Genomic DNA, 23,111 nt, shown 5'->3' with positions numbered 1-23,111 from the left:
CTGCCTCCTCCTCTCGAGGTCCCAGGAGACCGGGGATTACCTGAAATTGTAGCCTGGGGAGATGCTGCTCTTCTCGGAAACGCCATCGAGCCGGGTGAAGGAGTATTTGGGGATGCACTGGTCCCAGGCCCTGTCCAGGTCACACACCCAGCCGATCTTAATGCCTAGGACTCCACCCTGTGGAAAGGGGCCAGATATGAGGAGGAAGCGCTGTCTCCATGGCCTGCCAGGGTGGGGGCTGGGGGTCATGAGACACGGACACGTGATTCTTCCCATTCTCTAGGTGGAGGGAAAGTGATTTGGAACAGTTGCTTAGTAAACAAAGGACTGCTGTCAGGGGCGTGGGCCTTTGGGTCTCTAGATCCTGCTTTTGTCTTGTGTCCCTCAGCAGCAATCCAGGATCCACTTTCCCATGGTGTGTGCTTTTTCAGAGCTCTAAGGTCAAGTGTGAAGGCGGGAATGGGAGACCCGAGTCTTGGCGGGAAGGGTGAGGGAGGCAAGGCCCCTCAGGACAGGGTTGGGAGCCCGCGGTGAGTCACGGAGCCCGCTGCAGGCCTGGTGTGCTTCCACTAGGTGGCGCTGCTGCCTGGCCGCTGCTCCGTCTTCCTGGTATTTCCACCCTCCGCCTGCCAAAGGGCCCCCAGTCCTTGGTTAGGTCCTCACCGTACTGGCCAGTTTGGCAAAATCCTGCCCTGCAAACTTGACCACATCCCCCACCCGCAAGATGGGGCAGAAGGGGGCCTTGTCAGGGTGGAAGCGGCACGTCTTCATGTCTGCGGCTGTCAGGTTGGGAAGGAGGTTTCCCCTGCGGAAAAGAGGAGAGAAGCCAGGCCCAGCACTGGCGTGATGGGGCATGCACAAAGGTCTCTAGCCTTCCCCAGCCCAGGCAGGGGGATCTGGGACCTGATATCTTGGACACTCATGGGCTTCGTCTCCTCCGTTCCTGCATCTTCCCTGCAACTCCTATCCCCCCTCTCCGTATCAGGGTTGAGTGTTGTTTGTGTCTCATATCCCCCAGCTCCCAGGCTGGGGGGCCCAGGGGGCAGGAGTCACACCTGAGTTCTCTCAGCACCTCCGTGGTGCGGTGGAAAGAGTGGGATGGCCGCCTCGGGCCCTGACCTTTGGAGGTATCTGGGTTCCAGGCCCAGGCTAAACTTGTCTCTCATCTGCCTTAAGCAGAACTCCCATCTGGGTTCCAAGCCCCAGGGCAGGAGGCTGGCAGCGAGATTGGCCCCAGAGCCCACCTAATACTTGGTGGTCAAGGCCAGCTGGGAGATTGGGAATAGGAGCCCCAGGGGGATGGGAAGAGGGCGAGAAAGTGTGGAGAACCACGTGGACAGGATTCTCTACCCCTCTGAAAATGAGCTGGCAGGGTGGGGTGGATGCCCTTCTTTCTGCTTTAGGGAGGGGGCTGGGACTCACTTCTCAAAGTTGAAGAGGGGGAAACGGATGCTGTTCTTGATGAAAATAGTGAAGTTCTCGGCTTCCATCATGACAGGCCTGTGGGTGAGAACAAGGGGGCCTTAGCTTCTTGGGAAGAGGAAGGGGAAATAAGGGGCTTTTGGCCCCGGGGAGCCACGTTTCCTGGTGGACGTTTCCCTCCCGGCACCTGGTCATGGCCGCTATGCGGCAGAGGGCCAGAGGGAGGGGGGTGGCAGGTGAGGTGGGGGAAAGGTGCCATCCTGAGGCCACTTTCTCGCCCAGGAGTGGCTACTACTAGGGGTACCCAGGAGACCCTCTGCAGGCTCAGAGATACAGAGCTCCCCCTATTGGCAAAGGAGAGCAGGGCAGGGGTCTCACATTTCCACCGTGTCCACCTCGGTGGGGCACCAGCCCTGGATCTCGCAGGTCCGGAGCACAGAGCTGTAGTTCACGCAGCGGCCCGTGAGGATCCCTGCAGGGGGGAGCCACACATTCTGGGTGCCTGCCTGGCCCTTTGCTACTCCCTCACCCCCACCCACCTCTCATCAGGGACCACCCTCATTCAGGGACCCTAGAGGTGGAGGGGACAAAGAGGAAGGGCAGGGGAGGTGGACCTGTGGTACAGGAGCCCTGCCAAGCTCTTGCCCTCCTCTCCTCCTGAGCCCTAGGCCAAGCCAAATGGAGGTGATGGCCTTCCTCTGACACGTTTCAGGCCCTGCCACCAGGGCGCTGTTCTTGTTCCCCAGGCACAGTATGCTCTTCCTTGCCTCCGAGTCTTTGCTGCAGCTGTTCCTTCTGCCTAGAATGTTCTTTTTAAAGCCCTTCTATCCTACCAACTCCTTCCCACCCTTCAGGATCCATCTAAAATGTTACTGCCTCCAGGAAGCCATGTGGGTCCCTCTACCTGGAACCAATCCCTCTCCCTTCCCCAGCACCCACTGTTGCCCCTTGACAGCCCTTGCTCCCTCACAGCACACCTGTCTGTCACCACCGTCCCTGGGCTGCGAGCTCCTCCAGGGACAGCCCCCACTGGGTCTGGCACACAGTGAGCATCTTAAACGCTGGCAGAATGACAAGGAACAGGCCAATTCCCACTTTCTCCCCCATGGGGGCTGTGCTGCCTTCCAGGGTCCCACTAACGTTTTGGGGTTGTGAGGGGGTGGGGAAGGGCTGCACTCACCCCCACCCGGGAAGCGCTGAGGCCCGCACTGGCTGTCTGATACACAGCGGTACTTCTCCTCGCTCTGTGGGTAGACAGGTCTGCAGGTGGGTGTAGGACCCTGCGCTGGCCCTGGATGAGCCCTTTGGCTCCCAATGCTTCCCCATAACCAGGGACTTTTGGAAAGTGGAGGTCAGACCCAGCTCCAAGGCTGGAACTCAGACCTCTTCATACACCCACGCCCCTCCTTGCCACCGCCCCCCACCCCCAATGTTTTCTTCCTTGACCTGCTTCATTCAACCTCCCTCCCTCCCCTCACCTCTGGGCAGAATCCTTGCATCTGGTTTTCAGTGACTATCATCTTGGTGATGATGACAAAGACAGAGGTGCCCTTGGTAGGAGAAGGGAGAGAGAAAAGTGCACCAGGACCAATCTATGAGGTGGGTACTGCTCTAATCCCCATTCTACAGATGGGGAAACTCAGGTGTGGGGTAAGAGACCTGGCCAAGGTCACCGGGCTAACAAAGGGCAGAGGTGGGTCCAAGTCAGGTCCAACCTACCCACCCAGCCTCTCTTGCTCCTCTGTGTTTTGTGTTGATCACAGGCCCGAGGAGGACCCTGCTGTCCTGATGCCTAGTGCTGCACGCTGGAGGGCGCCCCCCCCACCCCAGCACCTCCCAGCCGCTGGGGAGGGAGTTCTCTGATCACTGATGCCACACACCCTGGTTTGGGGATCCCATTGGCACCCTCCTTGCCTTGCCCCAGCATCTGGGCATCCACACATGGCCCTGGGGTAGGGGGACCATACCTGGGGTGGGGTCACATAATCAGACACGTCCATGACTCTGTTGGCATAACGTCCAAAGCCCTTCACCTTGGTGACGACCGAGGACTCAATGGCTGTGTCCCGCACCTGGTAAGCCTTCTCGTGCAAGAAAACCCACCTGGGCAGGAGAGCAGGATGGAGAGCAAGAGAGGAGGGTCTAGGCCCATCAGACAGAGGCTGGGAGACGTCTCCTTCCCCAGCACTAGACCCCGTTAGGTGTCTGGCCAGGGGAAGGCCTGTGCTGGAGGGGAGGGACCTCACCCTGGGTTGGCTTAGAATGGTGTTTTTCCATCTTTCCCATTTCCTGCTTCAAGACCATTTGTAGACTTTTTCCCCCTAACGCCTCCATCATGAAATTTTAATACTATAGATATCAGCTTATATACTGTATGTATATTTGTGTTTTACACATAAGAAAAGTGAGATTTTTTTTTAAATCCATGAAGAACACATTTTTCACCCCCTTGAAGGTAACGTCTCCCCCCGGGGGGCGGCAGCTCCCCTCCGCCATAGCATTGTCATTCCCGCTGGCTGGGAGGCCACCTCTTTGCAGGCCACTGGAAAGAGAAGGGGCAGAGGATCCCGAGACTCTGACCCTGAGCATCCCAGGCTTTGCTCATGGGTGTATCCCAAGTGCGGGCACATAGTGGGTGTTCAGTAAACAAGTCAGTGAAGGCATTTGGGAGCTGGGAGCTTGGAGTCTCCATCTACGCAGGAGCCAGAGGAGAAAGATGCAGGAGGAGGAGAGGGGCAGTGCTGAACCTTTCCCTGGCAGGTAGGAGTTGGGTTAGCAGGCAGAGGCCACAAATCTTATTTCTTGGATTGTGCTGCCACCCAGTGGACATTTACCTGTACTGCCTTCTTCCCAAGGCCGGGCTCAGGGAGGACTCCCTTCCTTCCTTCCACCCTCACCTCCCTCCGCGGACTCTGGCAGCCTCCCCCAGCAGCAAGAAGAGCCTGCAGGCAACTCTTCCCTCTGCAGTTCTGTGAGGTGCCTGCCTTTCTCATCACAGCCCTCAAGGCTCCAGCCACTCTCCGCCTCGACAGCACGCTTCCAGCCTGTGGCCGGTCTTCCTAGTGCCAGACAGCATGCTGGGAGGCAGATGCTATCACTGTCCCCATTGCACAGATGAGAAAAGGTCATCAAATGCGTTTGGAAAGTGCCACACACTCTTAGTTTTGGAGAAATGCTGGTGACATGTTGTGGAATCAGGGAGTGTGCTTTTGGAAACACTGGATTAAGGTCATTTTCTGCTGCTAACCAGGGAGGCACAAGGTGGAGGATGAGCGGAAGGAAGGGACTGGAGATGGTGTAGTGCAGAGAACACAAAGCTGGGGGCGCGCTAGGCTGGCAAGCTGACCTGAGGACTTTATAAGGAGGGAGTTAGGACTTCAAGCCCAGGAGCTTTCCAGCCCCAGAAAGTTGTCCAAGAGTGGACTGCTGTGGGAGGTGGTGAGTTCCACATGCCTGGGGAGACTCAAGGAGATGTGTTCAGTTGGAAGGTGGCTGGATTGGATGACATCTGGGGTCGCCATAGGGGGGAATAGCTCCGGGATCATGCTGGGGGTCACAGTCACCTGTGGGATGGGCCCCTGCCCGTCCTGTTCATGCACACAGGCTGACATCTGCAAGAGACTCTTGTTTTCAGTGAGAGGGCTGGGAGTTATCCCCATCCCGGGGCTTCCCTCAGGCGCTTGAACTCCCAATGCGAATGCTCTCCCAGAAAGGGTGGAGTCACAGCCCCCGCTGGTGGATGGCTCCCTAACCTGTCCCGTTTTATTGTTGCTGCTGTCTGGCACGCAGTGTCCTGAGGAATGCACCGTTAGGAGGGTCACAGGCTCATAGAAGGCTCTTACAAACACCCTGCTCGTGTGGACATCTGTGGTGCTGTGTGTTTTATTTTCCCAGCACTGTTCTTCTCTCTTTTTTGGAAGGGGAGGGGTTTCACCAAGTCTCATAAGGAGGTACGGCTCACACAGAAATCTCATCCACCACCTTACGTCCAAATGAGTATTATCAGCTCCCTGCAGGGGGCCCTGTGCGGTGGAGGGAGTGAGGCCGAGGGCCCAGATCTCCCTGCTCCCAACGGAGCGCACCTCTGTCCAGAGTAGAAGCCAGAGTGGCAATTTGCCCTCTAGAGTTTCAGTGTGCCTCGCCATGAAATGGACACATCTCTGAGTGGTGATCTAATGACATGTTTCATAAGGCCCCTTACCCTGTCCTTAAAGTCCAGGAACATCTGCAGATGAGAAGCAGGGTTCAGGTTATTATCATCTAAGCAACACAGCCCGCTGAGTGCTCTATGCGGTAAGGGTTCATTGAGTTCTTACCATGACTCAGTGAGACTCCTTTGTTGTTCTCCTTATGTTTCGGATAAGGAAACAGAGGTACAGAGCGCTGTGCTAACTTGCCAAGCTGGTAGGTGGGTTCCAACCCGGGCAGACTGCACAGAACCACCTCCCACCCTGAACAGGATCCTGGTCCTGGTGCTGGTGGCCTTGGGGAACATCTCCAGTCCTGGGAAAGTCTCAGGAGGAAGGGTCCTGGGGCTCAGAAGAATAATTAACCTATCTCTTTCCCCCCCTTTCTCCTCCTTCAAGGATCCTTCTTGTGCCCAGTGGGTAGGAGAGGCCACATCAGAATTTTTTCTCTGAGTTAAATAATAAGCGGAAGAATTTCAGTGGCCCCTTGGGGCCCAAGGACGTCATCAGGGCAGCTCAAAATAAGGGGACGCTTCATTTCCAGAACAGAGGGGCTGAGTCTGTCTCTAGAGGCCAGGGCTGAGGAGATGGGGCAGGACTAAGCCTTCAGTTCTTGGCATTTACTCTGCTGCTCTGACTTATTTTTTTTCTCGTGTTCCTGGTTTATTATTTATAGAGCGGAAGGCGGGTGGCAGCTCCTTGGCAGGTGGAATGTGCAGGAAGGAGGCCAGAGCGGTGTCCTGGCACCCTTCTGTCCACCCCCAAGGAGTCAGGGAGGAGGCCGGGGGTGGGCACGGGGAGCGTGTGCTGTGTGCGCCTGGAGGAGAGGGGTCTCTTAGGAAGGTGTGAGCTGGATGGTGGGGGAGGGGCAGGTGTGTTGGGGAATCTAGGAAATGACAATAGTTGCTGTCTTTTAGTGGGTCTCCCATTTCAGGCGAGGCTCTTGACATATTAGTTCTCCTTGCCGTAATCCCTGGGGGAGGCATTCCTAAACGCATTTTCTAGATACAAGGACTGAGACTTAGAGACGTAAGGTGACCTGTCTAAGTCCCACTCCTAGTTGGTGTCACAGCAAGGCTTCTAACCAGAGGGTCCTTGTTCCACAGTCTCCCCATCACGGGGCCGCAGAGAGGGGTGGGGGAGACAAGAGTGGCACTTCTCTCTGCACCTATAAGATGGAGGGTTCCAACAGGTCTTCCCACTATAGTTTCGTCACCTTGTGTCCCACGGGGTGCCTCAGGGTGCTACCCTGGGCTGAAACAATGAGGTGGTGGGCCAAAAAGGTGGAATTCCAGGCCCTTCTCTTTAACTAGAGCAGCTCCCCTGTTTAACCACTTTATGTATCAAGCTTCTTCACAAGATTCAAAGTGAGGCTTCGGGCACCTGGGTGGCTCAGTTGGTTGGGCATTCGACTCTTGATTTCAGCTCAGGTCGTGATCTCAGGGTCATGGGATGGAGCCCCGCATCAGGCTCCATGGTTAGCATGGAGTCTGCTTCTCCCTCTCCCTCTGCTCCTCCCCCTACTCTCCCCCCCCAAATAAATAAGTAAATAAACAAATAAAATCTTTTTAAAAAAGATTAAAAATGAGGCTGAACATTATGAATCAAATGGGACAGCTGTGCAAATAGTGAGTTTGTGGGTCAGGACTTGCGGGGGAGGAAGGGATGGGGAAAGCAGAGCTGTGAGGGGTGCGAGGCACCGTCCGCCACCACAGGTCCTTCTGATGACAGAGCATCAGACGGCCGGGAATGCCCCTCTGCTGGTTTGCAGGGAGGTGGCTTCCTTCCAGGAGGCTCTGCAAAGTAGCTCAGGCCCTGGAACAGCCAGCACTTCTGGAAACTCAGTCCCCAGGGATCCCCTGTTTCCTCCTCAGCTCCCCATAGGATACCAAAAAGAGATTGGCTCTTAGGAAGTCCCACCCCACAGAGGAGACTGGGGATTGATTGCCACCTGGGCCCTGGGAAAGCCATGTGAGAAACACTGGCTTCTCTGTGCACCTGGGTGGGTAACGGACACCAGCGTGAAGTGGTGTCCACTCCAGACAAGCAGCTGAGGCTGGAACAGGGGTGAGGGCACATGTGGAGACAATTAGCTGGTGTGGTGCTGCGATAAATGCATAAGAGAAACGGTTGGCTCATGTTACCTGTGTCCTAGTAAGGTTGTGCATCTGGTCTACCTCGCAGGGATAATATGGAAGAGATTCAAGTGCTAGTTAGATGTTAATATCCCAGCATTAAAAATCCTTTCAAACTCTGCAGAGTCCAGGCCACCATCATCTCTCTCAATATGACTGCAGCGCCCTTAACAGGTTATCCTGCATCCACTCCTAAGCACTCTAATCCCTTGGGGAATTAGCCAGAGTGATCTTCCCAACTCAGATCTCATCGTCTGTCTCCCCCTGCCCCACCCAGTCCAGAAAGGCACGTGCGCACACACACACACACACACAGAGTTCCCATCCACTGCCCTGTATAAAAACAAAAGCTCTGAGGATGTCTGAGGTCTGGCTGGGTGTAATCCCACCCCCATCTTATGACCACCCTCACCTTTGCTCCCTCTGCTGTACCCATAGAAACCTTCTTTTCTTCTTCCCATTTGCCTGGCTCTTATCCTTTGCAGAGCTGGGTTTCTCTGCCTTGAATCCTCTTCCTTTCCTTTTTTCTGCTGGGTTGCTCTTACTCATCCTTCAGATCTTGGCTTGGGTGTCATGTCTCCAGAAAAACTTCTTAGCTCCCAGACCAGGTCAGATACCTCCATCCTAGCAGCTCTCCTAGCACGGTGCTCCTTTTCTTCAAATCTTGAGCCACAGTTGAAGTTTTACATTTGCTTGTGGAGATTGTTTGATGAATGAGCGTCTCTTGCACTGTAAGCTCCACGAGGGTGAGGGCCCTGTCTGCTTTTGCCCAAGTTCTATGCTTGGTGCACAATGTCTGGCATGAAGAAATGCTCGATAAATTTCTGCTACATTAAAGACAATGGATTCATGAAGTGCTAATGGTGCATGGGCTCACGTGCACAGAGATGGGGCTCCGGCCAGGGGGCTGGGCTACAGACTGTACAGATGTAACTGGAAGGAGCTGCTCCGTGGGGAGCTGTCAGGCTGGGAGATGGATGGGGCTGGAGATCAAGACGCCAAAGAGCCTTTCATGCTTGTTCCTGCAGGCCGGCCTCCAGCACTGAGGATCAGAGCATCGGATCATATCGCGATGAGGGAGAGACAGGGGCAGGGGGAGAGCAGAGCAGGCTGGTCCAGGAGCCGCTGTCTACCCTCCATCAACCTTCTGCCTGGAGCCAACAGAGCCAGGAATGTGCTGAGGCAGCTTTTGGCCTCACCTGGACCACCATACCGTCTCGTGGCTATAAACAGTGACAGCATCGCATATACACGTGAACACGGACCGTCTAAGAACCAACTTGGAGACAGGCTCTGGAGACGCAGACATGGAACGTTTGCAAACATCATACCTCACAAAACCTCGAAGTTGGAAGTAAGATTCAAGGCCATTTTCCTACCCCAAAGCTTGAATACCTTCTCTAATATCCCTGAGAGGAGCACTGGATGTACAGCCTTGCCTACGGCAGCCACAGAAAGGAGTCCTACCGGTTCCCACAAAGCATGCAAAGCAAAAAATCCCTTAATCCACGCCTGCCCACTTTTCCATGCACACACTCACACACTACTCCGACCTTTCAGGCAAGGAGGCCCACGCACACGCAGCTCCAGCCCACATGCACACCGAATGTCTTCTTTGACTGACTTGAATTAACTCATGACAGTGGTCAGTGGCTTGCTGTCTCTCATACACAGAGCCATTGTCTCAGGAACAGAGTGAGACTGGAGACCGGCACACCAGGAAGGAAAACTCTGGAGGTTTCTGCCTGTCATTTCTGGTGCCCACCCACCAGTGTGTGCAAATGACCACAAGAAGGATGGAACCTGTGTTTTTCCCCCAGCCATTGTCTGCTCCATGGCCCTTTGTGCATACGTGTGTGTGTGGGGGGGGAGGGGAGTGGGTGCCTCTAAAGGTGGGAGCTGAGAAGGGGTGTTGGGACCACTGGCTCTTAAGCAACTCTCAGGATGGGTTATATGGTACAAAATCAGGTAGCAGTACAGAATTTATGCTTTCTGACAAAGGGGAGTGTTTCTGGATTCACGAGGAGGGATCCTGGATCATGTTTAGAAAAGCCACCTTTCCCCTGAGCAATTCTTCCCTTGAGTTATTTGTGCCCATGTCTCTCCCCCTCCCCAAGGAGCAGACACCCGGCTTTGTCCCACCCTCCACGAGCAAGAGCTTCTCCCCTTGCCCCGTTCTTTCACCATCTCCTCAAGCCAGGAGGGAAATCCCTCATTCCAGAGTGGTCCAGTTCTCTCCTTCCCACCCCACCATCGACCTGATCAACCCATCACCGTCTCCCTCATGTCAGTGCCTTCCCTTCCTCTTTCCTGTGCTCCCTTATCTTTTTGAGACTCCAAAGCCTTGGCTGAGGAGAATGGGAAGATGTGAGGGTGGTCTCTTCTCCGATGGGAGCAGGAAAGAAGGGAGAGGGGCGATGGTCACTTGGGACCTCTCCTGCTGGAGGGTGGAGGGTGGCACCAGGGCAAGAACTCCACTTCTTGGGGTGTGTGCCTAGAAACCACTCTCTGACTCCAGAGGATTTGCTGGGGAAAAGAACTAACCTGGGGACCAGATGCCTGAGCAGGGGTGGCAGAGTCCAGTCCTTGGACTCCAGAGTAGAGACTGTTTCCTCCAAGAGAGGAGAGGGTCAGGCAGCTGGACAGCGACACTGACGGGACACCAGAGAGCCCTCCCCTGCTAGGACCCGAAGGCCCACAGGACTCACCCCACGAAGTAGGAGATGATCAGAAGCTGGACTGCCCGGTTGATGACCCCAATAGTCCAGCTCTTCACAACCACCGACTTGGTGGTCTCGTAGGTGAAGAAATCGGACACGCAGTTCATGCTGAGAGAGCACTCAGGGGCCACTTAGAAGGGACCCAATGGTGGCCTCAGGAGGGAGAGGTCCTCAGGACAGGGAGACAGAGATCAAAGCCTGGAGGGGACAGCTTGGAGGGGCTTGAGGAATGGGGAGCCTGTTCCTTTAAGTCAGGCAACCCTAGCTCAGTGCCCAGGCTCTCTCTGCCCTTGACACTCTGGGCTGCCAAGAGTCCAAGGCCAGGGCGGGGGACCCCCTTTTTGTTCGTCTCCACCCCACTCCCCTGTGATGTCACGGCAGGGGTGGGGTCTCCAATCCTCGGCTCCTGATTGCCTGGGATGCAGCTGGCTAGGGCCCTCTGGGAGTCATGTTTTATCTGCACTCTGCCTACCCTTTCTGTTCCGTTGTCTTACGCCGCATCTTCACCCTGCTCGGCAGCTTCTTCATGCTCTCCTTAAAGCCCCTTGCAATGCCCCAGCCCCAGCCACGTAATAGCCTTCCCCGGACTGAGTACCCCCTTCATTCGTGTCTTCCCAAAGCCACTCAATTCGGGGGCCATCTGCTCCCTTCCTGAGTTGCCTTCAATAGCACGGGTCCGGGGGAAGGGTCTCTTGAATAGTTCTCTCGATGTCCTGGGTGGGGGGGGGGTGAGTAAAGAGTCATATAGTTCACGTCCCTAACTCAGGTTGGCAGTGGTTGAAGCTCAACCTGCCGCACAGCATTATCACATTGGGGTGTTTGTTTTATTTTGCTTTCTTTTACTGTGAGTTTACTTGTCTGAATCTTTTGTTTGATAACAGGCTCCTGGAAGGCTGGGGCTGTTTCTCTCTTGTTTACTAGTTTCTTCAAATTCCGGAACTGAGTGGCCGCTCAATCTGTATTTATTGAATCCAGCTGAATGTCTGTTCCTAGACAGTGCTGGAATAGCCATTTCCAGAGGTTAAAGTCGTGAGTTCAGGGAGCAACAGAGCATTCCTGCTGTCTCTTATCCCAGGATTCAGTTAGCAAGCTAGCATAACTAAGATAGTCAAGAAAGTCTTGAAGTTAATTTCTGTTTTAGGGGCGCTGGGTGGCTCAGTCAGTTAAACATTTGCCTTCAGCTGGGGTCATGATACCAGTGTCCTGGGATTGAGAGGGCATAGGGCTCCCCACTCTGTGGGAGCCTGCTTTTCCTCCTGCCTCTGCCTGCAGCTCCCCCTGCTTGTGCTCTCTCTCAAATAAATAAAATCTTAAAAAAAAATTGTCCTAATGTCTTCATGCAGGACAGGTATCATCAATCGTTCTGGAGGTAGAGTCACCGTGATTAGGACAGAAGAGAACAGGATGGGGGTAAGGAGATTTGGGGCCCTGGGCAAATCCTCTTTGGGCCTTGGTTTTCTCATCTGCAAAGGAAGGTTGAGGTGGACAGACTCAAACATCTCTCCTGGGCCTGGCCTCCCCTGATTTTGCGAGACGCGCCCGGCGCGGACGTGGTTTCGAATCAGGGCCGGCTCTGAGGAGACTGACACTAGCGCTTGAACGCGACACCGCCGTCCGCCAGCCTCTTCCAGCTCCCCCGGCGCCTCTGTTTCGGGAGTGAAGTTTTTGGGTGCGGACAGAGAACTCTTCAAAGAGGATCCAGTCCCACGTGACAGGGGGAGCGCAGGACAGTCCCCGTGACGCCGACACCCCGGGTGCGGGCGGGTCACTTCTCTCCACAGCTCGAAACGTTTGTCTTCTTGCCCCACAGACTCCTTTCTACTCCCCGGGAGCCATTCCCGTGCAGGACGGAGGGACAGGCACACACAGACTCTGTGGGAAGTCTGACAAGCGAAAACTACAGAATTTCTCTCCAGAACCTAGTCCTCCACTGAAGAGGTGTAATTTTTAAAAAAGGAGCCCTACACGCTCCCGCTCCCGTCCTTTCATTAGGTCCCACGCGGTGCGACTGGAACCGCAGCTCCGCTTCCCTCAGGTCCTCCAGAGCTGTTGACGCTCTAGGCAGCCGCCTCGTAGGGGCCGCGCTCGCGTCTCTCTAGCTAGCTCGCCCTCTCTATGGTCCATGCTCGGCTTCCGGTGGCGGGACGCGGGGCCGCGCACGCGGGAAAAGCTTCCCCAGCGTCCCCCCATCCCCCTTGTCCCCGCCCCCCCTCCCGCGTCCCCCAGTGCGCCCACCGCCCGCACCTGGGCCATCGCAAGGCTGCAGCTTGAGGAGGTGGGTGGTCGCCGGCCCCGTGCCCTGGGAGGGCGCGGGCCTCGCTCCCCCCGCGGGACGCTCAAGATGGACCGTTCCGCGTTCGAATCCACGGGCAGCGGGCGAATCCATTTTAGGGGGCGGGGGAGCCGCGGATCCAGGGCCGCGTCGCGGTGGGAGCGCAGGGAGGGAAACCTTGCACTCGGAGCTGGGTCGGGGCGCGGCTGAGGTGCAGGCCCCGGGGTTCTGCTGCTCGTTGCCATGGCGCCCGGTGGAGCGCCCCGAGCCGGTGCCTGGTCCTGTTGTAAGAGCTACTCCAGGCCGGGTTCTCCAGCCCCAGCTGGGCCCGACTCCCTGAGGTCTGCAGGGCCTGCTGTAGGTTCCCAGGCAGAGGAGACTCTGAGACATCCCAGGCTTGGCCGGGGGTTGCCACCTGGCTCCATCCATGGGCCCAGTGAGATGTAGTCTTTGATGTTTGTTTAGCCCCCTCTTGAATTCAGATTCCCAACCTGCTGAGTGTCTGCACACCCACCCAGGAGTTGGGGCCCAGCTCCCAGTTGAGGCCAACAGGGGCAGATCAGTATGGCGGAAACACTGGAGTTCAACGACGTCTATCAGGAGGTGAAAGGCTCCATGGTAAGAAGGACCTGGGCTTTTAGTATAGGCTGAGAGAGGGAAGGAGGGGTAGACTTTTTGTCCATTAGTAAGACCTTGGTGCTTTGATGATGTTGCTGTTTTAGAAAAGGAGCCCGAGGATAACGTGTAGTTGGTGTTTCCCCAGCAAAAGGCAGCGCATACAGATCTTCCTCCCCTTCCAACGGGGTTACATCGCCAAAATCTCACCATGAGTTGAAAATACTAAAGTCGAAAATGCATTTAATACATCTAACCTGATGAACATTGTAGGTTAGCTTAGCCTTAGGTTGAGAATGTTTTCATCGGTGTACAGTTGGGCAAAACCATCAAACACAAAGTCTACTTTATAATAAAGTTTGAACACCTCATGTAATTTATTAAATACTGGCCTGAAAGTGAAACAGAACAGGTAGGGAATGGTCGTATGCATATCAGTTGTTGACTGTGGTGATAAACCCTGGTGATCGACCCTGGTGACCGTGTGGCCGGCTGGGAGCTCTGGCTCACTGCCACTGCCCAGCATCTTGAGAGGATTGTACCACCTGTTGCTCGCTTGGGAAAAGATACAGATTCAGAACTCAAATTATGGTTTCTGTTTAATGCGTATCATTTTCACACCATAAAGTTGAAAATTCTAAGTTGAGCCAGTGTAACTCAAAAATTCTCTGTATAGGAGTTCTGGGATCCCAGTTTGAAAGGGACCATTCATGCTGCTCCCTCCTGAAGGACTACAGGGGATTTGGATGCCAGGGTTTGGTTTTAGGATCCAGATTTCCTGGTTATTTGTCTCTTCTTTCTGACCCTCACCCCTGCAGCTGTTGGTCCTGCATCTGTGTCTGGCCAGCCCAGAGTAGGTGTTGGGTGGGACTGTTTGTGCCCCGTACACAGTGTGTATTGTACCCTTGCATTGGGGCCTGTTTTCCCAACAGAATGATGGTCGGCTGAGGTTGAGCCGCCAGGGTATCATCTTCAAGAATAGTAAGACGGGCAAAGTGGACAACATCCAGGCTGGGGAGCTGACGGAAGGCATCTGGCGCCGTGTCGCCCTGGGCCACGGACTTAAACTGCTTACAAAGAATGGCCATGTCTACAAGTATGACGGCTTCCGAGAATCGGTGAGGTGTCCTGTGGCCATAAACCCCTTTTTACTGTGCCACCTTATTTATTTTTCATCTTCTAGAAAGAATTGGGGCTCCTTTGATAACCATGTACTTGCTAGTTTTGGCTCCTCAGAGCAGGGCCATTGCGGCCATTAAGCAGTGTTCAGCTTTGGGTGTCTTGTGCTTTGACTCTGGAAGATTTTCTACCATTGGGATTTTTGGTGGTTTCTGCTCATTGCCTTTGTCCAGATCCAGAGTCTCAGTGCTTTACTTTGAGGTTTGTTTTTCTGTTTTGAACTGTTTGAGTTAAAGACTTCACTGCATTTTAATTTCACGTTCATCAAAGCACTGCCTATACAAAGTCAGAGAGCATGTGAGGCTCGTGACCAGGAATGTCATTTCCATAATTTAATCCGTCCCCACTCTGAGATCCAGTCCCCAGCAGTAGCTTCTTTCAACAGCTGGGTTTCCGACAGAAGGTAGATTGGGGCAGTTTCTCAGAGAGAATCCCAGAGTGTTTGTGTTAAGGCCACCAGGGCTTACAGGGGCTGCTCTCTTCCCTCTGCCCACAGGAGTTTGAGAAACTCTCGGATTTCTTCAAAACTCACTATCGCCTTGAACTGATGGAGAAAGACCTCTGTGTGAAGGGCTGGAACTGGGGAACGGTGAAGTTCGGTGGTGAGTCCTGGGGAAGACTGAGGTTTGGAGGAGAAGGTAGGATGAAGGGTTTCAGCCTTTACCTTGTTTTGCTCTTTTTCTGTTACCGTTTCTGATTTCCTATCAGTTTGTAATTCATCATAAATTTATTGAGGACCAATAGCGTATGAGGCACTGTGCCTGGTCTTGGGGGTGCAGTGTGACGAAATAGCCCAGTGCCCTGTTCCCAGGATCGACAGTCTGGTGGGAATGTTGTTTATGCAGACTTGAGGGGAGGAGCTGGTGGTTGATGGGCCCTTTCCCCGCAGGGCAGCTGCTTTCCTTCGACATTGGCGACCAGCCGGTCTTCGAGATACCCCTCAGCAATGTGTCCCAGTGTACCACCGGCAAGAATGAGGTGACACTGGAATTCCACCAGAACGATGACGCAGAGGTATCCCTCATGGAGGTGCGCTTCTACGTGCCTCCCACCCAGGAGGATGGCGTAGACCCAGTTGAGGTGAGGCCTCCCCCGGTCGCCTGGAGAGCAATGGTGCTGAGCAGGCCCTGGCTGGCCCGGGAGCAGGATCCCTGCTGCCTGACTACCAGCGTGTACTTTTGCAGGCCTTTGCCCAGAATGTGCTGTCTAAGGCGGATGTGATCCAGGCCACCGGAGATGCCATCTGCATCTTCCGGGAGCTGCAGTGTCTGACTCCCCGAGGCCGTTACGACATTCGGATCTACCCCACCTTTCTGCACCTTCACGGCAAGACCTTCGACTACAAGATCCCCTATACCACGGTGCTGCGTCTCTTTTTGCTCCCCCACAAAGACCAGCGCCAGATGTTCTTCGTGGTAAGCAGAAACCACGGGGGGGGGGTGGTGGATCTCGTCCTGGTTTTTGCCCAGTAGATCGATCGGTCTTGCTGGTGTTTGGTTAATGAGCAGTGCTTGCGGAACACTGATTGGTGTGAAACCTTGTCGGCTCTTCCTTACCAGATCAGTCTAGATCCCCCCATCAAGCAGGGCCAAACCCGTTACCACTTCCTGATCCTCCTCTTCTCCAAGGATGAGGACATCTCCTTGACTCTCAACATGAACGAGTGAGTGTGTCTCTGAACTCATGTCCTTCCACTGTCCAGGCAGGAGACCGGTGTGCCATGAGAAGGCAGCAGTGCTTGTGACCTCACCTTCCTCTCTTTGTAGGGAAGAGGTGGAGAAGCGCTTTGAGGGGCGGCTCACTAAGAACATGTCGGGATCTCTGTACGAGATGGTCAGCCGGGTCATGAAAGCGCTGGTCAACCGCAAGATCACAGTGCCGGGCAACTTCCAAGGGTGAGAGTGCCGGCCTGGGGTCCTGGCCTGACCGGGGGGCACCACGCTGTGTCTTCTTGGTAAATCCCTCCTGGCCTGGGAACGCAATCTCCTAGAAGTCCGGTTGGGTCAGAGCACGTTGGGTGTTCGTTGTCTCCGTCAGAGCAGTGTAGTGGGGTGTACTCACGCGAGGGCCTGAGCACATGTGTGTCGCTGCTGAGAGATGTGTTTTTGGCCCTGTGCCACCTGCTCCTGACTGAGGCACTGACTGGACCCCCGCCTCCTCCACCAGGCACTCAGGGGCCCAGTGCATCACCTGCTCGTACAAGGCGAGCTCGGGACTGCTCTACCCCCTGGAGCGGGGCTTCATCTACGTCCACAAGCCACCTGTGCACATCCGCTTTGATGAGATCTCCTTTGTCAACTTTGCCCGTGGTACCACCACCACTCGTTCCTTTGATTTTGAAATTGAGACCAAGCAAGGCACCCAGTATACCTTCAGTAGCATTGAGAGGTGAGAGCTTCTGCCAGTCACTTCCTGGGCATCCTGGTCTGGACCGAGCCTCCCCTGGGAAGCCTGGCATGGCGTGGGGCCCTTCTCTGGGTCTGTGACTCTTCCCCAACTTTTCAAGCCTTGAGAAGAATTTTTCTTTTGCTTCCCTGGGATTTGGTCCTTCTTGGAGTGCTCAGCCTTTGAAAGCCTCTCCCTTGCTTTCTTTCTGTACTTAAGTTGTTTCCCATATTATGTGTTCAGTACTAGCCTTTCTTTTCCACTCCCCCCATGATGGAAATGCTATCTCTCCCTTTCCTGGAATGAGCTCTGTGCCCGAGAAAACAGCAGCTAATGTTTATTGAGTGCTCGCTGTGGGCTAAACGACTTCCAAACATCTTCCCTCTTCATCCTTATGACAACCCTGTGAAGTACGAAATTCAGACTTGCTCAAAAGTGAAGGTGTCCCTTTCTTCGACGTTTTCCCCCCGCTTTGGGCATATCTGGTGACTAGCTACACACCCTCCCCCCCTTTTCTTTCCCAGACGTTTGAGACTCTGCAGGTTCCTTTCGAGACTAGCGTCTGACTCTTCCTTACCACCATCCTCTAGGGCCCTCTGAGCCCTTAGCTTGGGTAATGTGGTCAGCAGCTCCAGGCCCCACAGGCTGTCCTGGCCTGGGGGTGTCAGAACAGCATGCAGCCCACCTTGGGCATGGGCCCCGCGTGTCTAGTAACCTGGAGTATCTCGCCTCACAGGGAGGAGTATGGGAAGCTGTTTGATTTTGTTAATGCCAAAAAACTCAACATCAAAAACCGAGGACTAAAAGAGGTACCTGTGCGAGTGGGAAGGATGAGCCTCTTCTGATCTGTCGGGGTTGGAGGGAGCAGGGATTCTTCTGCCTTCTTTTTCACTATCTCTTTTCTTCTTACCCTTATAGAAAAAAGAGGTGCGTGTGACCCTCCCCCCTTCCCGGTGCAGGTTTCCTCAGCATGACCTTAGATCAGTCTCGGCTGCCCCTCAGGGGCCCCAAGTGGGGCTGGGAGAGGGAGGGGCTTGGACTAACCCGGTTGGCAGGAGGTCCTCGGGCACAGGCCCTGCACGTCGCTGTGTGTGGACAATCCAGCCCCAGGGTCTTCTGGGAGCTGACCTTACTCACAGGCATGGGGGGAGTGCTGTTGAGTGTGCAGGACGCTGGCGCCAGGGTGCGTTGGCCCTCACTCGCATCTCTGCCCTGGCTAGGGCATGAACCCGAGCTACGATGAGTACGCCGACTCTGATGAGGACCAGCATGATGCGTACTTGGAGCGGATGAAGGAGGAGGGCAAGATCCGGGAAGAGAATGCCAACGACAGCAGCGATGACTCCGGAGAAGAAACCGGTGGGCTAGCCTCAGCAGTGCCGGGGCATGAGGGCGGTCAGGCTCTTGCCTGGGGCCAGAGCTGGGCATCTGGGGAAGGGGGCAGGATCTGCATTTGGGGCAAAGCTGACACATCCTGTTCGTTTTCAGATGAGTCATTCAACCCAGGTGAAGAGGAGGAAGACGTGGCAGAGGAGTGAGTTTTGGTTCCACTCACAGGGGTGAGGTGGAGGCCTGTACGCTTGAGGGACCAGAAGATATCTGGACATTTCTCATGTCCTAACATTAGCTACTGACCCAGGGTGGAAAAGTGACCTCCACCGAGGTAATACACAGAAATGCTTTGGAAATTGTCGAGGGCTTTGCAAGTGCAAGGCACATGGTAAAGCCAAAAAAACAGTGGGGAGAAAACGGGAATAAGCCAGCGCCCGCCCATTTCCTCCCTGGGAGTTTTGGGGTGAGTCGTTGGATCTCCGTGTCCTCACCTGCAACCTTACGTGGTCCCCCCGTGCTGTACTGATGAAGGCTCTTGATTGCCAACCTCAGAAACGTGACTTAAGCTGCCTTTAGCATAAGAGGGGATTTTACAAGTTCACATAACTGGAGGGTCCAGGGATATAACTGGCTTCAGGTACCTGGATCCAGATGCTCAAAAGTTGTGGGGAGTCTGTTTTATTTCTTGTGATTTTCTTGTTTCTAGGTAGATTCGGCCCATGCAGTGTCACATGACCCTCAGAAGCTCTGGGCAGGCTTAATCGTATTGGTTTAACGCCCAGAAGGGCCTCTTCTCTCAGGGCAGCAGTGAACAGCATGGTCACTGCCCCTTCCTGAGTTACCAGCATGTACCCACCCTTGAAGTTGGGGTGGAGTGTGCCCCTCCTGAATGGGGGCAAGGTGGTTCCCACAGAAAATTAGAAAGAATTTCTTTCTTTATCCAGAAGAATTGGAAATGAATGTTGTGCAGCCAAAAACCCCAACCTCTCCCCACACCCCCAGATAGATATATAGATACATATATATATATGTAGATACATGATATGTATATAGTATATGTATGTAGGCGTCTGCTGGTTCTGCTGGCCACATACTTATGAAGGTCAGTGAGCAGATGCTTGCAAAAATCCCTTGGAGGTTGTCTGGCACCATACAGGTGTAACGTAGGTTTTATCTTCTGAGGCGTTCCGTGTGCATCGGATAGAACGTAATTATGTGGGTATGGACAGACTTGCACTGAGGTCAGTTTCCCCATATATATATATATATATATATATTTTTTTTTTTAAGTAATCTTTATACCCAGTGTGTGGCTTAAACTCACAACCCTGAAGGTCAAGAGCTGCATGCTCTTCCAACTGCCAGTCACGTGCTCCTAGATTTTATTTTATTATATTTACTTATCTTTAAAATTTTTTCCCTTTTCTATAGTAATTATCTCTTTATCAGAAAAGACTCTAGGGTAGATTAAGACAGCTAACTCAAAGGAAGTGGTGAAGAGTATTTGGGGTGTGTTCCAGGCAAGACAAGACCAAGTGCCTGTCCCCAAGAGTATGGGGATGGCATAGGACTTGGGTCAGGCCATGAGCAAAGAGAGCAGCTGAAGCCCACTTGTTGTTTTATGTTTCATTGGTTGACTGATGCCACGGCTTCAGTCATCCCCTCCCCACTGGAGGGTCCAGGGATATAATTGGCTTCAAGTACCTGGATCCTGAAGCCACTTCAGCTGAGAGGAGGAAGCAGGGTGGGGACTGGTGGCCAGGAGGCTGTCCTGTGGCCCCACCTCCCCCTTTTTGGGCAGGTAGCTTTAGATTTGTTCCCCTCCTGTCCTGAGTCCGTGGGGTACTCTCCTCTCTCCTGGGTGTAAGCCCCCCTCTCCTTGGCAGGTTTGACAGCAACGCCTCAGCCAGCTCCTCTAGTAATGAGGGTGACAGTGACCGGGATGAAAAGAAACGGAAGCAGCTTAAAAAGGCCAAGATGGCCAAGGACCGAAAAAGCCGCAAGAAGCCTGTGGAGGTGCACACTCAGAATGGGAGGGTGTTGGGGAGCCATTCCCTTTATCTTCTGTCCACCACCAGGGGGGCTGCTTTTTGTAGCCAACGAATATGGCCTTGAGTATCTCCTTGGAAATTTTTCTCTCTGGCCTTTGGGCTAATTCGCTTCTGGGAGATCTGAATTAGACCAGCTTCTGTCACAGGAGCCTGAGGCAAGGGGTCCCTAGTGAGTGAGGTAGGGGGAGGAAGACAGGGTTCCTGGCCTTGGGAGCTCTTAATCTAGCTTTGTGCCTATTCAGTCCTCTCATTCCCCCCCCCCCCCCCCCGAGCAGGTGATCTAAATGGTTTGTTTTGGAGAAGATGGGGGTCTATGAGAAATAGATGGCTGAAGGCATTTGGGTTTTTATGTAGGTGAAGAAGGGCAAAGACCCCAATGCTCCCAAGAGGCCGATGTCTGCCTACATGCTGTGGCTCAATGCCAGCCGAGAGAAGATCAAGTCAGACCATCCTGGCATCAGTATCACGGATCTTTCCAAGAAGGCAGGCGAGATCTGGAAGGGAATGTCCAAAGAGAAGAAAGAGGTGAATGGCAGCAGAGATGAGGGGTGGCGACTTAGTAACTGATAGCGGGGCAGGGATGGGCCATCGGTGCATCTTTGCTGTATAGATTTTGCCTCCATCAGGGAAGAGGCCTCATTCTTCTCTCTTTTTCGTGTGTGTGTGTGTGTGTGTGTGTGTATGTGTATGTGTATGTGTATGTGTATGTGTGAGAGACAGGAGTGGGATCGGAAGGCTGAGGATGCCAGGAGGGAATATGAAAAAGCCATGAAAGAATATGAAGGGGGCCGGGGTGAGTCTTCTAAGAGGTGAGTGTTGGGAACAAAATGGCCCAGTAAGTGCTTTTTCGGCATCTATTTTTGCAGGTCTAGGTTGAGAATTGGGGTGTTAAAGATAATAGATATGCTCTGACTGCAGTAGGGCAGTGCTTCTCAAGTCTGGGTAGGCAGTTGCCCAAGTATGGGTAATGTGCTGGGAATTCCTGAGGTCACTGGATAAGTGGGGCCCTTTTCCTAGAGAGTTTTATTTGAAGGTGTGGGGGAATTAACAAAAAATTATGACAGAACATAATTCACACGGATTTTTGGAGATAAAGCAAGAGATGTCAAACAGGTTCTGCATGTGAGACTGCTTCAGCCTATGACCCCTGATTCTTCTGGTTATTTACTTAGGAGGCTTCTCCCTTGGGGCACTTGGGGCTCACCTGGTTGACCGTTTGCATTTATAGTGAGATGGGCAGTGTGGCTGGGAGTGAGAAAAGCCCTGTTAAAGGTAGGGGTGGATTGGCTTTGATGGGTGAACCTGAAGGCCCAGGCCCCTCTCCTTGCTGCTGTAGGGACAAGTCAAAGAAGAAGAAGAAAGTAAAAGTGAAGATGGAAAAGAAATCAACACCCTCGAGGGGGTCATCATCCAAGTCCTCGTCAAGGCAGCTAAGTGAGAGCTTCAAGAGCAAAGAGTTTGTGTCCAGTGATGAGAGCTCTTCCGGAGAGAACAAGAGCAAAAAGAAGAGAAGGCGGAGTGAGGTGCGGCAAGAGTTTGGTGGCGAGGGGTACCTGAGGCAGAGGGGGTGGATGTCTGGGGTTGGGTTGTTGTAGGTAGGTCTGTAAGAGTAATGAGTGGAATGGAAGGGTGCAGATGGGAGGTTCTGAAGGCCCCTACATTTGGGGGGGGGGTGAGGTATGGAAGGAGGGGTTCTTCACCTCTGTAAAGTGGCTCCCTGGGAGGGCAGCCAGGACTCTAAACCTTTTCCCCTTAAGAGACCTTTGATTTTCAGGATTCTGAAGAAGAGGAGCTGGCCAGTACTCCCCCTAGCTCAGAAGACTCGGCATCGGGATCTGATGAGTAGAGAGGAGGAAAATTCTCTCTCCTTGGGCTTGCCCTGTCACGTCTGCCGTCTCCCCACCCATGTTTTGGTACCAGTTTCTCATATGAGATGCAGTCCGTGGATTTTGTGCCGTCCTGACAGGCTCTCCTGGTGGAATGCACTTCACTGAGGCAGCAGGGGAGCGCCTTCTTCTGCTTCCTAAGGATGGCTCTTTATCATCTGGGGAGAGATTGGGTGGGCAGCGCAGTGCAGGGTGGAATCCTGGGCCTGCTCTCCTGACCTTAGGGCTGCTGCTTCTGTTCAAGTTGCTGCAGCAGGGCTCATGTGAGGTCAGGCCTATAGCTCCTAACGGGGGCCTATTTCTACTTTTATTTTGTATTTCTGGTCTGTGAAAAATCAACATTTAATAAAGGGAACTGACTTTGGAAACCATGTCCTAATGCCTTCTCTCTAGCCCTGTTGTATCGCACCCATTTTTGGGGGGTGGTATTTACCATACGATTGTGACTGGGCAGGGCCCTGCAGGCCAGCCGGGAAGCAAGCCTCCAGGTACATCCTGTTCTGTTCCCGGTTGGACAAGCATTGGTTTTCACAATCTGCTGCCGGGATGCGCCACCTGAGAGTCTAGAAATGAGAGCTGATCTGATTAGGAAGTCACTCTCACAATTCCACTCCATTAGCCAAGCTGAGGGGAGGCAGCTTCTGGCTCAGTCCTTAATCACCTATGAGTCAAGGGTCTTCCACGGCTTTAGATAATGGAATCAGGATTGACCAGCCTCCTTGCGGCGCGGGGCAACGGAAACCTGAGCCTGGAGAGTTGTGGACGAGGAGCGGTGTGTGTGTGGGGGGGGGTTGAGGTGCAGGAAAGGTGTGGAGTATGGATGAAGCTTTTGTTGTGGGGAACTGGGAGGAACTTTCCTCTGGGAAGGGGACATAACAGCAGCTAAGTGAGGACCAACTAGGGAAGCAGAGCTTCCAGCCGTCCTCA

General features: G+C 53.8%; 2 protein-coding genes across 3 annotated transcripts in view; one reads left to right on the top strand and one right to left on the bottom strand.

Annotated features, from left to right (window-relative positions):
* P2RX3 (purinergic receptor P2X 3) overlaps positions 1–10,928 on the bottom strand; it is a 28,004-nt gene extending 17,076 nt beyond the window's left edge. The window contains exons 1-8 of the mRNA XM_008694133.1: positions 10,453–10,928; positions 3,390–3,525; positions 2,901–2,972; positions 2,603–2,666; positions 1,801–1,894; positions 1,423–1,500; positions 664–805; positions 41–177 (exon numbers count right to left, since the gene is read on the bottom strand). Of these exons, the coding sequence (XP_008692355.1) occupies positions 41–177; positions 664–805; positions 1,423–1,500; positions 1,801–1,894; positions 2,603–2,666; positions 2,901–2,972; positions 3,390–3,525; positions 10,453–10,571 (842 nt within the window). The 5' untranslated portion in view covers positions 10,572–10,928. The remainder of the gene's footprint in view (positions 1–40; positions 178–663; positions 806–1,422; positions 1,501–1,800; positions 1,895–2,602; positions 2,667–2,900; positions 2,973–3,389; positions 3,526–10,452) is intronic.
* Positions 10,929–12,598: 1,670 nt separating this feature from the next.
* SSRP1 (structure specific recognition protein 1) lies at positions 12,599–22,555 on the top strand. Of its 2 annotated transcripts, none has more exons than XM_040639120.1 (17): positions 12,599–12,739; positions 13,202–13,354; positions 14,284–14,469; positions 15,027–15,132; positions 15,420–15,610; positions 15,715–15,945; positions 16,090–16,193; positions 16,297–16,425; positions 16,697–16,918; positions 17,652–17,724; positions 18,136–18,274; positions 18,404–18,449; positions 20,134–20,263; positions 20,653–20,823; positions 21,019–21,107; positions 21,635–21,821; positions 22,073–22,555. In XM_040639120.1, the coding sequence occupies exons 2-17, from the start codon at positions 13,301–13,303 to the stop codon at positions 22,142–22,144; spliced, it is 2,130 nt and encodes a 709-aa protein (XP_040495054.1). In that variant the 5' UTR covers positions 12,599–12,739; positions 13,202–13,300; the 3' UTR covers positions 22,145–22,555. The 2 variants fall into 2 exon arrangements, with proteins under 2 accessions (XP_040495054.1, XP_040495055.1); XM_040639121.1 differs by having other exon boundaries at positions 12,721–12,739; positions 13,219–13,354.
* The last annotated feature ends 556 nt before the right edge of the window (positions 22,556–23,111 follow it).

This window comes from Ursus maritimus, unplaced genomic scaffold (genome assembly GCF_017311325.1).
Source record: "Ursus maritimus isolate PB19 unplaced genomic scaffold, ASM1731132v1 scaffold_23, whole genome shotgun sequence".
Lineage (NCBI taxonomy): Eukaryota > Metazoa > Chordata > Mammalia > Carnivora > Ursidae > Ursus > Ursus maritimus.
The sequence above is the reverse complement of the archived record's forward strand: the minus strand, read 5'-3'. Positions and strand labels throughout refer to the sequence as shown.

Excerpts from the sequence above, each read along its gene's own strand:
- SSRP1 (XM_040639120.1), top strand. The coding sequence starts at position 13,301 with ATGGCGGAAACACTGGAGTTCAACGACGTCTATCAGGAGGTGAAAGGC. Across the intron at positions 13,355-14,283 it reads AGGAGGTGAAAGGCTCCATG|AATGATGGTCGGCTGAGGTT; the intron begins GTAAGAAGGACC and ends TTTTCCCAACAG. Across the intron at positions 17,725-18,135 it reads AAAACCGAGGACTAAAAGAG|GGCATGAACCCGAGCTACGA; the intron begins GTACCTGTGCGA and ends TGCCCTGGCTAG.